This window comes from Spinacia oleracea, chromosome 1 (assembly GCF_020520425.1).
Source record: "Spinacia oleracea cultivar Varoflay chromosome 1, BTI_SOV_V1, whole genome shotgun sequence".
In the NCBI taxonomy this organism is placed as follows: Eukaryota; Viridiplantae; Streptophyta; class Magnoliopsida; order Caryophyllales; family Amaranthaceae; genus Spinacia; species Spinacia oleracea.
The window spans coordinates 104026284-104039686 of record NC_079487.1 but is presented as its reverse complement, the minus strand read 5'-3'; the positions used below and the strand labels follow the sequence as shown (position 1 = coordinate 104039686).

Below are 13403 nucleotides of genomic sequence, written 5' to 3'. Positions count from 1 at the left end.
GTGTTCACTACATCAACCACATCATTTCCTTCAACTGTGTTGGAATCCGATTTCAATCCAGCTTTATCAGGAGTACTAGGAATAGACTCTTCTGAAAAACCAACCTCATTACCTGGATCATTTTCCAATCCAAACCCTTTCATACATGATTCAGCAATATCATGAATCACGCCTGTCACGGGAACACTTTGGTGATTGACTTGGAGAACATCATCGTTCTCCCTAAAAAATGCCTCATTAATTGGACCAGAATTAGTACAGTTCTGGTTCATTTGGGAGGAAACACCTGCACCACTAGCTCTTACTACCCCCCTGCTAGAAGCACCACCAACACTAGAACAAGGGTGTGTTCCCCAAGCACCACCACCAGCAGCAGGTGCACCACCCAAACCACCTCCGCCAGATCCAGACATTGGACCTTTACTTAACATTCCCCATTGACCACCAGCATGTCCCCCAAGTTGTCCAACAGCAGCACCGGCAGCAGGTGCACCACTCCCACCAACTACGCCAAGTCCATCACCACTACTCCCACCACTCTCACCACCTCGACAAGCAGTAAAAATCATCTGCTCCAGCTGGGGTTTAAATACTTGTAAAACCTACACACAGGAAAAAATAAGAAAATATACCAACCGAACAACTCTAAAATACATCAATTATATCAACTAAAAAGCAAATACCTGCGCAGCCAACTCATATACCATCCTATCATCGAAGGGACCTTGACTCCTAAGATCACCTCCCCCTGTTGTAACACCAACTACACCATCTATTGTTGTTGTTGTTGTTGTTGTTGTTGTTGTTGTTGTTGTTGTTGTTGTTGTTGTTGTAACACCTACTTCTGTTGGGCCAGCTTCTCGGGTAGTAACACCACTAACACTTCTCCTCAAATTGCCATTATCACCACTATATGTCACCTTCCGAGACTGCAATTAAGATCTCTTGTCAAAACGAATAATAAAATTATAATTAATTGATGTTAAACATAAAAATAATATAACTTACCATCAGTTTACCATAGTCGCCTTTCTTTGTCCCGTTGGCCTCTACTGCCTTCGCCAATTCTTTTTTACCCCATACCTTGCTTCTAGGATATACATCCAACTTCTGAGAAGATCCCAGACACAAACGATCTAGGTAAAATATCTGCAAAGTTATCCAATAATATATAAATATCTACAATACTTGTGAAACCAATTTTGTAATATACCTCTATGAAAAGAAAAATAACTTACCATTAAAGCAACAACACAGCCGCCACATCCAGACACATACCCTTTTTGCTCAAACTTTCTTGAAAATGTCGTAGCACGATCCATTAACCAGTTGTATGCCCAAGAAGACCAATCATACTCCTCTACCTTCTCATTCACCACCACAACATCCATTAACTTAGGAGATAGGACAGTGCTCATCGTGGTAGGACATAATATAAAGCCTAACACAATTATCAGAAAAATAGTCCTAAATTCTTTCTTATCTTGGGCAGTTCTTAGAGGTTGACCACAACCACTAGCTAAAGCTTTTACAACCTTCGACAACAAGAAATTCGCATGCTTAGGATCATCAAGATTTACCCCATACAAGTTTAGGATCTCCTGGATGTCTCTGACCATTCCTACATCCTCAAAATCAGGGCCGGCTCCGACAATTTGGTGGCCCTGTGCTAACTTTAAAATCGAAGCCCCTACGAGGCCCCTAATTTTTTTCAATAGACAATTAACCGAACATAGTAATATTGCATTACAGGTTTTAAAACAAAATGTAGAGGAATACACTTTCAATATGACAAAAATTGATAAATCAAACAACAATTACATAAAATCATTAAAAGTAAAAATGTAAGATAGACATAACTTGAATTAAAAATCATTAAAAGTTAAATGTTATATAGACATAACTTGGATGTTGATTGAACGCTCGTCAAACCCCAAAAATACAGATGAACTTGAGATCTTGATCCCGTTTCCGCCCTTTGGAAAAAAATTCGAAATTAGGGGTATTTGATACTTGACAGATCTTGAATTCCGATGGTTGAACACCTTAGTTTTAGGTTGTTTGTTTAAGAAAAGGTAATTAAATTGATTGATAGATTTTGAAAGAGAAGATGAAAAGTATATTTCCATAATTGTAGAAAAATAGGAGAAGAACGAATAAATTCAGTTAATTAGAGTGTTTTAGGAAAGAGAATTAATTTTTGGGGAATAAAATTATGGGGAAGAGAGAGAAATTGAAGAGGTTTGCTTTGCATGTTCCAATAACAATACAAGTGACGGTGAAAAAGTACACATATACTTTTCTTTATTTTTTTTTAAGTTTTTCCAGCAAATTTAATGTTTTGGGCCCAAAAAATTGGGGGCCCTGTTCTATAGCACCGGCTGGACCCCCTAATAGCCGGGCCTGCTCAAAATCAACCTCCCCAGGAACCTCCTTACCTACGAAAGGCAACCCAAAGATATGGTTGAAATCGAGTGGTTTAAATTTAAACACATGACCATCTCCAAATTCGACATCACCATCATCCCCTAACCTAGTCAACAACCAATAACAAAACTTCCGATCTACCCACCGCATCTTAAATTCCAAAAGCCCCCCAAAACCCATTTTCATAACTTCTTCCTTCCTTGAATTGTCTAGCTTACTTAAGGCCTTCACAAATGCCTCGACCAGACAGACAATGTTCGGTGCCTACAAGAAACATATTCAGTCCATAAATATCATGTACAACATATTCACTAAATATATACGATGAACAACATATTCACTACATAACACACTATAAAATACACATGAACTTCAACAAAAACATCAACGTTCATGACAGTTCAGCAATCAAGAACCAACAAAATGACAATCCATGATTATATTACCTTTAGACACATTTCAAGCTGAGTCGATACCACGAGTCCAAATGACCTCACTGACTCTCCGTTGGTCATCTTACTCGTACTCTTACGCTTCACAAACTGAAACCAAAAAACAAAATCAACATCATCTTATGAATACAAATATATAATATCATATTCAAGTTTTAATTAACTTCTGCAACGGTTATACCTTTTCCCTTTTACGCTTCACTTTTTCCTTCATGCCCTTCCCTTTTTTCCGCCTTTTTCTTCTGTCTTCCTCTTCCTCTTCAGATATGTCATCATCTTCATCTGTTTCATCAACTTCATCATCCGTTTCCTCGATCTTAGCCTTCCCCTTTTTCTTCTTTTTCCTCCTTTGTTCGTAATCAGATGCATCACTGCGTTGTGAAGAATATATAAGATGACGCAGATGATTTAAATGCAGAATCATCTTCTTCCTCACTACTCTCTCCACAGTCATCATCATACTCCACCGAATCTATCTCATCGCCGTCATCATCAATCTTGTACGACCTCTTTCTCTTCCCACCGTTCTTGATTAATCTTGCGGGATCACTAGGTTTCTTCCCGGGTATAGCACCAAGTAAAATGTGGATGATACTCTGTCAAACAACCAACAATATTACATTTTAAGTAAATTAAAATATTACACAATAACTAAGTGAAATAATATGATCCTTACCGCCCTATTCTTTACTGCCCCAGCAACTTTCTTCGTATCTGCAACTTTCCTCTTAGTTGCAACTACCTTAATGTTGCCCCCCATTCTACAAGTTCATCCGGATTTAATATCAGCAATCAACACTAATAAACAAATGCATCACTAATAAACAAATGCATCACTACTAACTCACGGAAAATAAATGCAAAATTCACCTAACAATCTACTTATGGAAAAAATAATCATTTCATAACCTTTTCAAACACCAAAATTAACATTCATACACTTCAATGTCTTCTCTATGTTATTATTCCCAGTATCTATTCTTACTCCCCCCATTTTGTGTCCAATGAGGGTCCAATGAAGATTTGGGCAATTTTATAAGTTCAGACTTTTTCTGTTGATAATTATATGCTACGAATCAAAAAAACCTTAATATTATATCTTTTGCATAAATCCTGAACATGATTCTCGAATAAAAAAAACCTAAAAATTATATCTTTCGCATAAATCCTGAACATGATTCTCGATTCAAAAAACCCTAAATTTATAGCTTTTACATAAATCCTAGCATGATTCTCGAATAAAAAAACCCTAAAAAATTACAATTCCCTCCAATAGCTCATACTCAATCCATCAATTCAACTTCAAAAACATATTCACTAAAACCAAATATCAATTCCATCAAGACCAAATATATAATCCGTCTACTCATAAGCGAAAATCATAAAACCAAATAAACTCAAAAAAGTAATCCCTATAACCAAATATATAATCCATCTATTCAAATAAAAATACGATAAAATTCATCCATCTTTTCATAGACGAAAATCATAAAACCAAAAATAAATTCCTTTAAATCCAAATTCATAAACGAAAATCATAAAACCAAACATAAAATCCAACTATTTGATTTAGGGTTTAATTACCTCGAGATAAAATCGTGAAGAACAACAATTGCTTGAACCACACCTTCACCAATGCAGCTCGCGAACACAAGGTTGTTGAATAGTTCGCCCAAAACTCGGATTTCTGAAGTAGATTCAAGGTAATTTTTGAGAGAGGAGAAAGAAAGAGAGAAAACTCGAGGAGGGAGAGAGAAAGACAAAACAAAAATTCGAGGAGAGAGACAGAGTTACCCGAGGAAGCTTCCACGTCGTCCCGTAACGGAGTCCACGTAGGAAACGGGCTAAACTTTTGAAATTGAGGCGAAATGACCAAATTGCCCCTGTGATGTGTTTGCCGCTACGACTCCCTCCTCAAAAGTGATGGAAAAACTGTGAAAACATGTGGAAAACAAAATTAAACAAGTGAAAAATATATTAATATTCCATTTTTATAGTTTTCCACAATAATTAGCCAAACACATTAAAATTTACAGAATTCACATATTTCTTTATATTTACTTTTCTTTTTTTCCTTTTACTCACATTTTTACATTAGCTTGGTTTTTAAACACAAACTCTTACCAGGTGAGTCAAAACTCAAGATATTACGCATTTTGAGGGGGCAAAATAGTAATAGTTCATATATTCTCCTTACATAACAATGAGATCCCAGTTCCACACTGGCACGTAAAAAAGTGGAGTGCTTTTTCCAACCCTTGTTCGAAAATCACAACATTTTAGGAAGAAAAAAATATTACATGGCTTTACGTAACATTTTAAACGCGGCAGTTTGAATTTGCTGAATTGGGACCCACCTGACCTCCAACTTCAAGAGCAAACCGAAACTTTACACCCAGTAGCCGTTAAAACTTTGCAACTTTTGAAACCTCCCCTTTTCCCTCTCTCTCCTCTCTCTCTTTCTTACTCTGTCTGTTTCAGTGTGTGTCATCATTCTCAAAACGCTCACAAAAGTAAAAATTAAAACATCAATTAACACAATCAAATCTACAGTTTTCCCAATTTTGTTGTTTCAAATTCAACATTTGACTGCATTTGGTTTTGGTTGTGAGTTTTGTGGATGAGCACAGAGAAGATGATGTCAATGACGCCTGACCAGTTTAGGAAATTGGGTTTAGGTGTAATCCCATCACCATCGCCCTGTCCTTTTCTCACTCCTCGACCGGAACGACATCGGATGGATTATTCTAGATTAAGTGAAGCTAAGTCTTCGTCGTCAACCTCGTTTAATCGACAAGATAGAGATCGGGAGGTTAATGTGCAGGTTATTCTAAGATGCAGGTAATCTTTCCCCTATTTTTATTGTTGACTGGTTTTATTGAGGGAATTATGTTTCGAAAATGATAAAGGTCGCAACATGCGACATTTAAGCCGTGTCACGATGATGACATGTCATGCTTATGTGTCATGATTTAAATTGGAAACTAAAATTTAACTAATATAATCTATTATACATGTTCCATAAAAGGTAGGAAAATCTTAATATTCTAATTTGTTTCCTTCTTTATATCGACTACCTTATTTACATATTTTTATAGTAAAAATATTGAATTGATAGTAAAAATATTCTGACGATACATAGCCTACGTGGCTACGTCTACGTGACACCTATATGTACCAATTAAACTGCGACACGTAAGATTGTGATAACTAAATATTGTCGCAACTTGCGACATTTATCATCATCCATTATGTTTTACTCATCACCAATCTAAAAGATAGATAAGTAAATTGGTGTTATTGGCGAATGTAGATGATGTGGCATGATCAAATAAATTTGATTTGTGATTTTTTTTTGATAATTGATTTATGAATATTGTAAATTTCAAGGCATTTTTATATTTAAATTGGTAAGGAAAACATTAAAAGGTGGAAAAAAAAAAAAAAACCAAGGAACTTCTAGTCCTGAACTTTTATTTAGTGTTAATCTCCTGGCTTTGTATAGAAATAAAAATAAAAGTAAGTTTAAATGAATAATTTGGGTCCATATTTGGAAAGTCAATTAATTTATGATTATTCCATGTAATGTGTACTATTCATAAATAACAATTATTGATTTAGAATCACCCGAAAAAAAAGCCATCAACAAGTTTTGTATCAATGTGCACGTAACAATTTGTGAGCTACTTTGCTCAAAAGGACTATACGTCTATACCTTAATACTATGCCACACTTGACTTTAATAGTCATAAACAAATTTGTAAAAGATTACATTGAATTATGACGTATGAAACTATAAATGTCTTAGATAAACTCGAGCAATATTTTGATTTGATTGTAGATTTATGTATGCAACTATGGTATTATGATAAATGTTAATGGTCATATGTTAATCTGTTTGGGACGGAGGTAGTAATCGACGATTTTTTATGTCCTTTTACTTGTTGTCAAATTGTTAATGAATCTTGTATATTAAAATGTGCACAATGTGATTTATTGGAAACAATAAGCATGAATTTCCATGGCGAATAATTGATATGCGCGCCTTTCATTACAGGCCATTAAGCGATGATGAGCAAAGCAGCAATTCATCAAGAGTGGTAACATGTAATGAACTCAAAAGAGAAGTGACCATCTCACAAAGTATAGCTAATAAACAAGTAGATAGACTTTTCACATTCGATAAGGTAATTTGGTTTCCATTGTGTTGTGGTTAATTGGTTCAAGAGTTTGTTGTTTGTATGTTCTTACTCTATTATTATGCAAATCATCAAGGTTTTTGGACCAAAAGCACAACAAAGATCCATTTATGATCAAGCTATCGCGCCTATTGTTAAAGAAGTCCTTGATGGCTATAATTGCACAATATTTGCTTATGGTCAAACCGGAACTGGTAAAACTTATACCATGGAAGGAGCAATGAAATCCAAGGTAGAATATGGAACTGCATCATTTTAGATTATTGTGAAATTGAACTGAAAATCTAGAGTAAAACATTACGCTGAAAACTAGCTTGTACTATATATGTGTTTAGGGAAGTGAAGTGTGTGCTGAGGCTGGTGTCATCCCACGAGCAGTTCGTCAGATATTTGACATACTAGAAGCTCAAAACGCTGACTACAGTATGAAGGTGTCGTTTTTAGAGCTGTATAATGAAGAAATAACTGATTTATTAACTTCTGAAGATAACTACTACTCAAGATTCTCAGATGATAAGCAAAAGAAATCTGTCTCTTTGATGGAAGATGGTAGGGGTTGTGTGATCATCCGAGGCCTTGAAGAGGAAGTTGTATACACTGCCAACGATATATATAATCTAATGGAGCGAGGAGCTGCTAAAAGGCGAACAGCTGACACATTACTAAACAAGCGTAGCAGGTCAGTCAGAATCTCCTTCCTCCCCCCCATTAGTTACACTTTTGAGTGCGTGTTTGGTATGAATCTAGGAAAGGAAATGGATTGCAAACATTTAAGAAGGAGAAATAGTTATGTTAAGTGGTATAATTATTTGTTGTTTGGATACCTAAGGAAAGCAATCCCTTGTATCAAATTAGGGATTCAGGAGGGTAACACTTTGTTACCACAAGGTTAGGAGAGGTAACAAAGTGGTGGTAATGGTTACCCTTTGATAATGGTTACCCTTTGGAAATGGAGTGTGTTACCCATCTCTCATACCAAACAATAGGTAATGTAATTAGTTAATTGATTCCATATTTCCAACACTTGAAAAGTGCTATACCAAACATGCTCTTAGTACATGAAGTTAACATGCTGGTAATCAATTCTCCATTTGCAGTCGCTCCCATTCTGTGTTCACCATAACGGTCCATGTAAAGGACATCAGTATTGGAGAGGAGGAGCTCATAAAATGTGGGAAGCTGAATCTTGTTGATCTAGCAGGATCTGAGAATATCTCTCGTTCTGGTGTCAGAGAGGTATTAATCAATCTTGTTGATCTAGCAGGATCTGAGAATATCTGTCATTCGGTTTCCTGTTGTTGGCTATTTGTTGATCCTAAATTTAGGCTCTGTTCTGTTCGACTTATTTTAATTTATTTCAGACAAAATAAGTTCAGTTAAATTCAGTTAAGTTCAGATAATATATGTTCAGACAAAATAAATTGAATAGAACGGTCATCATATAAAAAGGAATTAATGACAACTGCTGATTGTTGTGAAAATGAAGGGGCGTGCAAGGGAAGCTGGGGAGATTAACAAGAGCTTACTCACCCTTGGAAGAGTTATTAACGCGCTAGTGGAACATTCAGCTCATATACCTTACAGGTTCGGACTAGTGTACTTGCAGCAGAAACTCATATAAGGTTGGATTGTCTCATTTCCTTTTTTGAAATGTTCTTTCTTTTTATTCAGGGACAGTAAGCTGACAAGGTTATTGAGAGACTCACTAGGAGGGAAAACGAAGACTTGTATCATAGCAACAATCTCACCATCTACTCATTGTTTGGAAGAAACCCTTAGCACTCTTGATTATGCTTATCGTGCTAAAAATATTAAAAACAAACCCGAGGTTAATTCATTTTGTTATTTTTCTTTTATTTTTGCATGTCCAGTCTTAGAAGTTTGTTAACTTACAATGCTTGTTAACCATCCAGGCAAACAAAAAATTGTCCAAGACAGTTTTGCTCAAAGATTTATACATGGAACTTGAGAGGATGAAACAAGGTTTTTGAATTATGTGAATTTAATGTCTCGAACAAAAAAGCAACAAAATTTGTTCTTTTATCGACTGATTTACTTTCCTTTTATGCCGGTGTAAACAGATATTCGGGCAGCACGAGAAAAGAATGGTGTTTATATACCACAAGAAAGATTCATCCATGATGAATCAGAAAAGAAGGTTGATTGTTTTTTAACTAGTAGTAAAATGCTTATGTGATCTTTCTGAGTAAATGATTAAAAGGAAAATTTGCACTCAAACTGAACTGATCATTGGCTACCAACGTTTATATGATTAAAAGCTGGGATTGTTTGATTGCAGTTAGAAGACTAGTTAAGCTGTCAACTAATGTTTCTTTGGGCTTCCATTTGCATGATTTCAGGGAAGAATTAATCGGATAGAGCAGTTGGAGACGGAGCTTGAACTAAGTAGAAGGGTAAAAAGTTCTGTTTTATGTTTTTCCCTCCTCGAATGACATGACATAGAGATTACTATTTTACCTATTTGTAACTGTAACTTTTCCTCTTCCAGGAAGTTCAGAAATACCAGGACCTGTATCTTTCTGAACAAGAAGAGAAATTGGATTTAGAGGTTGAGCTCCTGGACTGCAAGGTAACATATCACCAACCTGAATTTTTTTCTTGTCAATAGTTCTTCAATTTGGTTGATTATAAAGCTCATTTGTGTGCAGAAAAATCTGGAGAGCACAAATAAGGTCCTGCAAGAACTTCAAGAGAAGCAGAAGTTATCTATCACTCAGTTACAGGAAAAAGAATCTATGATATCGAAACTTATGAACTCAGGTAACTTACTGAATGCAGATGGTTTCAGTTTTATTTTTGACAGACTTGCTCATTGGCCATTATTGAATTTTCACATCAATTTGAAAATAACAGAAATTTCTCTCATTCAACGTGCAAAGGAGCTGTGTTCTAATTTGGGTATTGCATCTGAAGATATAGCCGTACTACACAAAAAGATAGGTATGGAGCTAGCTAATTGTATTTCAAGCATTAGTGGAAAATCATGGTTTCTTCTGGACCAAAGTGAGAAAGTGCAATTAGGTCCAGTAAACTAACATTGTCATTTGACATGATTGTACAGATGACAAAAACAAATTGGAAGATCAAAACCATGAGCTAGTTTCCATGTTTGGTACACAGCTTGATAAGAGCTTAAAAAACCTGAACCAAACCATCTCAGGATCAATTGCGCTGCAGCAGTATCAACTGCGATGCATGGAAGAGCACATGTGGTCATTTCTTGCCTGCAAAGATGATGTGAGAACTCTATCAAAGTACTAATATGACTCTCTTATTCACATAAGGTCTAATGGAGTCTTATCTAATTATTTAGGCAACAAAGAACTTGGAATCCATTGTTGAGAAAATAGCAGAGGTACATACTTCAACTATAACAACTTTGAGGGAGTTTAGTGGAACTCAACAAAGAAAAGCTTCTACAGATTTGGAGTATGTAAATTCCAGCATATGTAGTCAAACAGTTGATATGAACAAGGTATGGTATCAAGTTCAGACATGAAAGGTAGAATGATAACAAGTTTAATCAAATGTCAGACAGACTAACAATTATGTTTATGTATTTTGTAAAATTGCAGTTATTAGATTCGTTGATTGTCGAGGCAAATGATGTAATATGCAACATCGAGTGTTCCCTTTCTAAGCAAAAGGAGCTTCTGGTTTTCTCTTACCAGCAGCAAGAACAGGTAATGCATATAATTCATAACTCTTCTTCAAATTTTGTGAAATGTTTCAAGTATAATTTTCATATTCATTCTTGTTGGTTACCCTGTTGATAACTTCTAGGGACTACAAAGGACTATGGATTCAGCTCAAGAGATCACCAAAGCAACTCTAGGGTTCTTTGATGAGATCTGCAGGCATGCGTCTGAACTCACAAATAATCTTGAAGAAAGCCAAACCAGAAATCATAACTATCTCAAAAAGTTTGAGAAAGTGTTTGAGGTAGACTTACTCACTGCAACCTTTTCTTTTTACAGTAGAAAATATTCCACAAAAATCTTTAATTTTTCCTGAAATAGGAACAATCTGTGAAAGAAGAGCAGCAGGCCATTGAAAAAATTGTTTCTGCACTGGGAACACTAAGAACAAACAAAGCAGCTTTGGTGAGTGTAACTATCTTCTCATTATTTATTTGTTTGAAACTTTTGTAATCCAAAAAAATTTTAGGTCATTGTTGTTATACTTTGATTAGGTTACGCAGGCGTTGAGGAACATTAATGAAACTGGACTAAAAGACTATGTGGCATGCCAGAAAAACCTGTCCAAAATTCAGCAGGCTTCTACAGCTGCAAAGAATACCTTGAATGGACATATGGAAAATGTTGAAGGGAATGTCTTGACTGACGTGTACTTGCTAACGGGGATTAATGGATCTATGAAGGAACATATCGAGCAATGGTACCTTTCTAAATTCTCATTCTTTTGGATCTTGACTCCCATTTCTAGATTCTACCAGTTCAATGTGATGTACAACAGATTGGTGATAATTGATCTAACAGCCTTCTAATCACTTCTCCCTGGTTCTCAGCTCACGCCAGGTTAATAACTCAAGAGAGCACTGGAAAAGAGCTGCACATTCAGTCAAAAAACTCAACGATGATGGAACATTAAGAATACAATCTACCATCAAGTAAGCGTAAGCCTATCTTAATCGCTGGTCTGTTTCACTTTGGACTCAACTAATTAGCATTTCCTGATGACAGCAAAAGAAACTGTGAAAATGAAACAGCACAGAGTCAATGTATCACAACATCATCGGTGAAGAATGCTGAATTTGATGCTATTGTGTCAAGTCTGCTTTTCAAACTTAAGGGTACGCCCTGCCTTTCTGAATGCAGAACAATTTTTTTTTACCTGGACCAGTGTTTGCTTGATGCAGATGCTAAACATGTGTGTGTGTAACACTTGCAGATACCTATATGTTAGACAGCGAAACAAAGGAAAAGATGAATTCCTTATCAAATCAGTGCCTCAATCAGCTTGAATCTATGCACACTGAGCACGATAAAAGTCTCACAACCATTCAGAATCAAATGGAAGTGTGCCTTATTAAGGACTACAAGGTAGGTGAGCAGGAAGCACACGAGCAAAGAGTTGTGGAAGTGCCGAGTTTGACTCCTGCAACAGTCAATCTACATGCAGGCATCAGTGCTGGTGAAAGATCAGAACCTGTACAGGTCGAAACCAAGACATTGCCACCACATCATCAGATTACAGATTGGATGAACAGGGCTCCCTTTGCAAATATTAACTAAGATGTTCTGTATCAACTTCTGTAGACAGGGGGAAAATAACACCAGATTGAAGTTGTAATTGACCTCTCTTAATTACTAAACAGTCTCATCTTCTGATGAGTTATAAGCTTACTAAAGTAAATGGGAGACTTAGCCTAATATAGGTGTTGTTATATATTTTTATTGTAAAGTTTAGGAACTGTTGCACATAACCTAAGTGTAATGCCCATTTACTACTCACTAATCAAAACCTACACTAAGTAATTCTTGTTTGGGTATGTACAACTACGTATTTTTTAAACCCAAATTCTTATATGAGACTGTCCTAACCATCAACTGATGGTGAGACCAGTTCACACTTACGAATTTAGGTATGTTACTTCTATAGTTTAGACATGTTACTTTTTTTTTATAATTTTAGAGGAGGTACTTTTTTTAGTTTAGGTATGTTATTTCTATAGTTTATACATTACTTTTAGGAAAAATTACTATAAATAATCCAACCTTTTGACGATTTTCCGTCAATAATCCAACATTTGGATTATTATCTAATAATCCAACCTTTGCATCCCATTAACTTTTATTGCACCCAACAGGTCACCAACCCAATACAACAGGTTACCAATACACGTGTCAAGCAACCATTCGTCATAATTTCTTTTAAAAAATATTTCTCTCTCTTTTTTCCACTTCCTCTCCAATCTGTCTTTTGTTTTCTCCAATTGCTTCCATTAGTTTATGGAATCAGTAGTAGCTCCCTTCGGTTATGAATGTTCTTTCTTCTATGTAATTCCAGTTTATTAATCTAAATCACCTTCTTCTTCCAAGTTCATTAACAATGGTGTCTAAGCAATATTGAATGATAGTAATGCCATACTTAAAATTTTACTCCTCTTGTTTCATAGAATTATAGTAATGCCACAATATTACAATTGAATGAATCAGAAGAACTTTTTTACAAAGGGTTGGGTAAATTATTTTTTTGGAAAATTTTAAGCCATTTCTTTGTACGGAGTAAATATTTGTCCCTCATTTCTCCTACCTCCGACAGCCAACTCTACCACCACCTG

General features: G+C 35.7%; 1 protein-coding gene across 1 annotated transcript; it reads left to right on the top strand.

Moving 5' to 3' along the window:
* Nucleotides 1–5270: 5270 nt before the first annotated feature.
* Nucleotides 5271–12640, top strand: LOC110786678 (kinesin-like protein KIN-5B). Its single transcript, XM_021991240.2, has 22 exons — nt 5271–5720; nt 6937–7066; nt 7155–7310; nt 7414–7757; nt 8176–8314; nt 8565–8662; nt 8750–8906; nt 8992–9061; nt 9160–9236; nt 9439–9492; nt 9588–9668; nt 9748–9859; nt 9953–10039; nt 10161–10336; nt 10413–10574; nt 10675–10782; nt 10883–11041; nt 11119–11202; nt 11292–11497; nt 11628–11729; nt 11803–11912; nt 12011–12640. The coding sequence occupies exons 1-22, from the start codon at nt 5500–5502 to the stop codon at nt 12352–12354; spliced, it is 3177 nt and encodes a 1058-aa protein (XP_021846932.2). The 5' UTR covers nt 5271–5499; the 3' UTR covers nt 12355–12640.
* Nucleotides 12641–13403: the final 763 nt, after the last annotated feature.

Coding starts and splice junctions, on each gene's coding strand:
- LOC110786678 (XM_021991240.2), top strand. CDS start 5,500: ATGAGCACAGAGAAGATGATGTCAATGACGCCTGACCAGTTTAGGAAA. Junction 10,783..10,882: donor CTTACCAGCAGCAAGAACAG/GTAATGCATATA, acceptor GATAACTTCTAG/GGACTACAAAGGACTATGGA. Junction 11,203..11,291: donor GAACAAACAAAGCAGCTTTG/GTGAGTGTAACT, acceptor TACTTTGATTAG/GTTACGCAGGCGTTGAGGAA.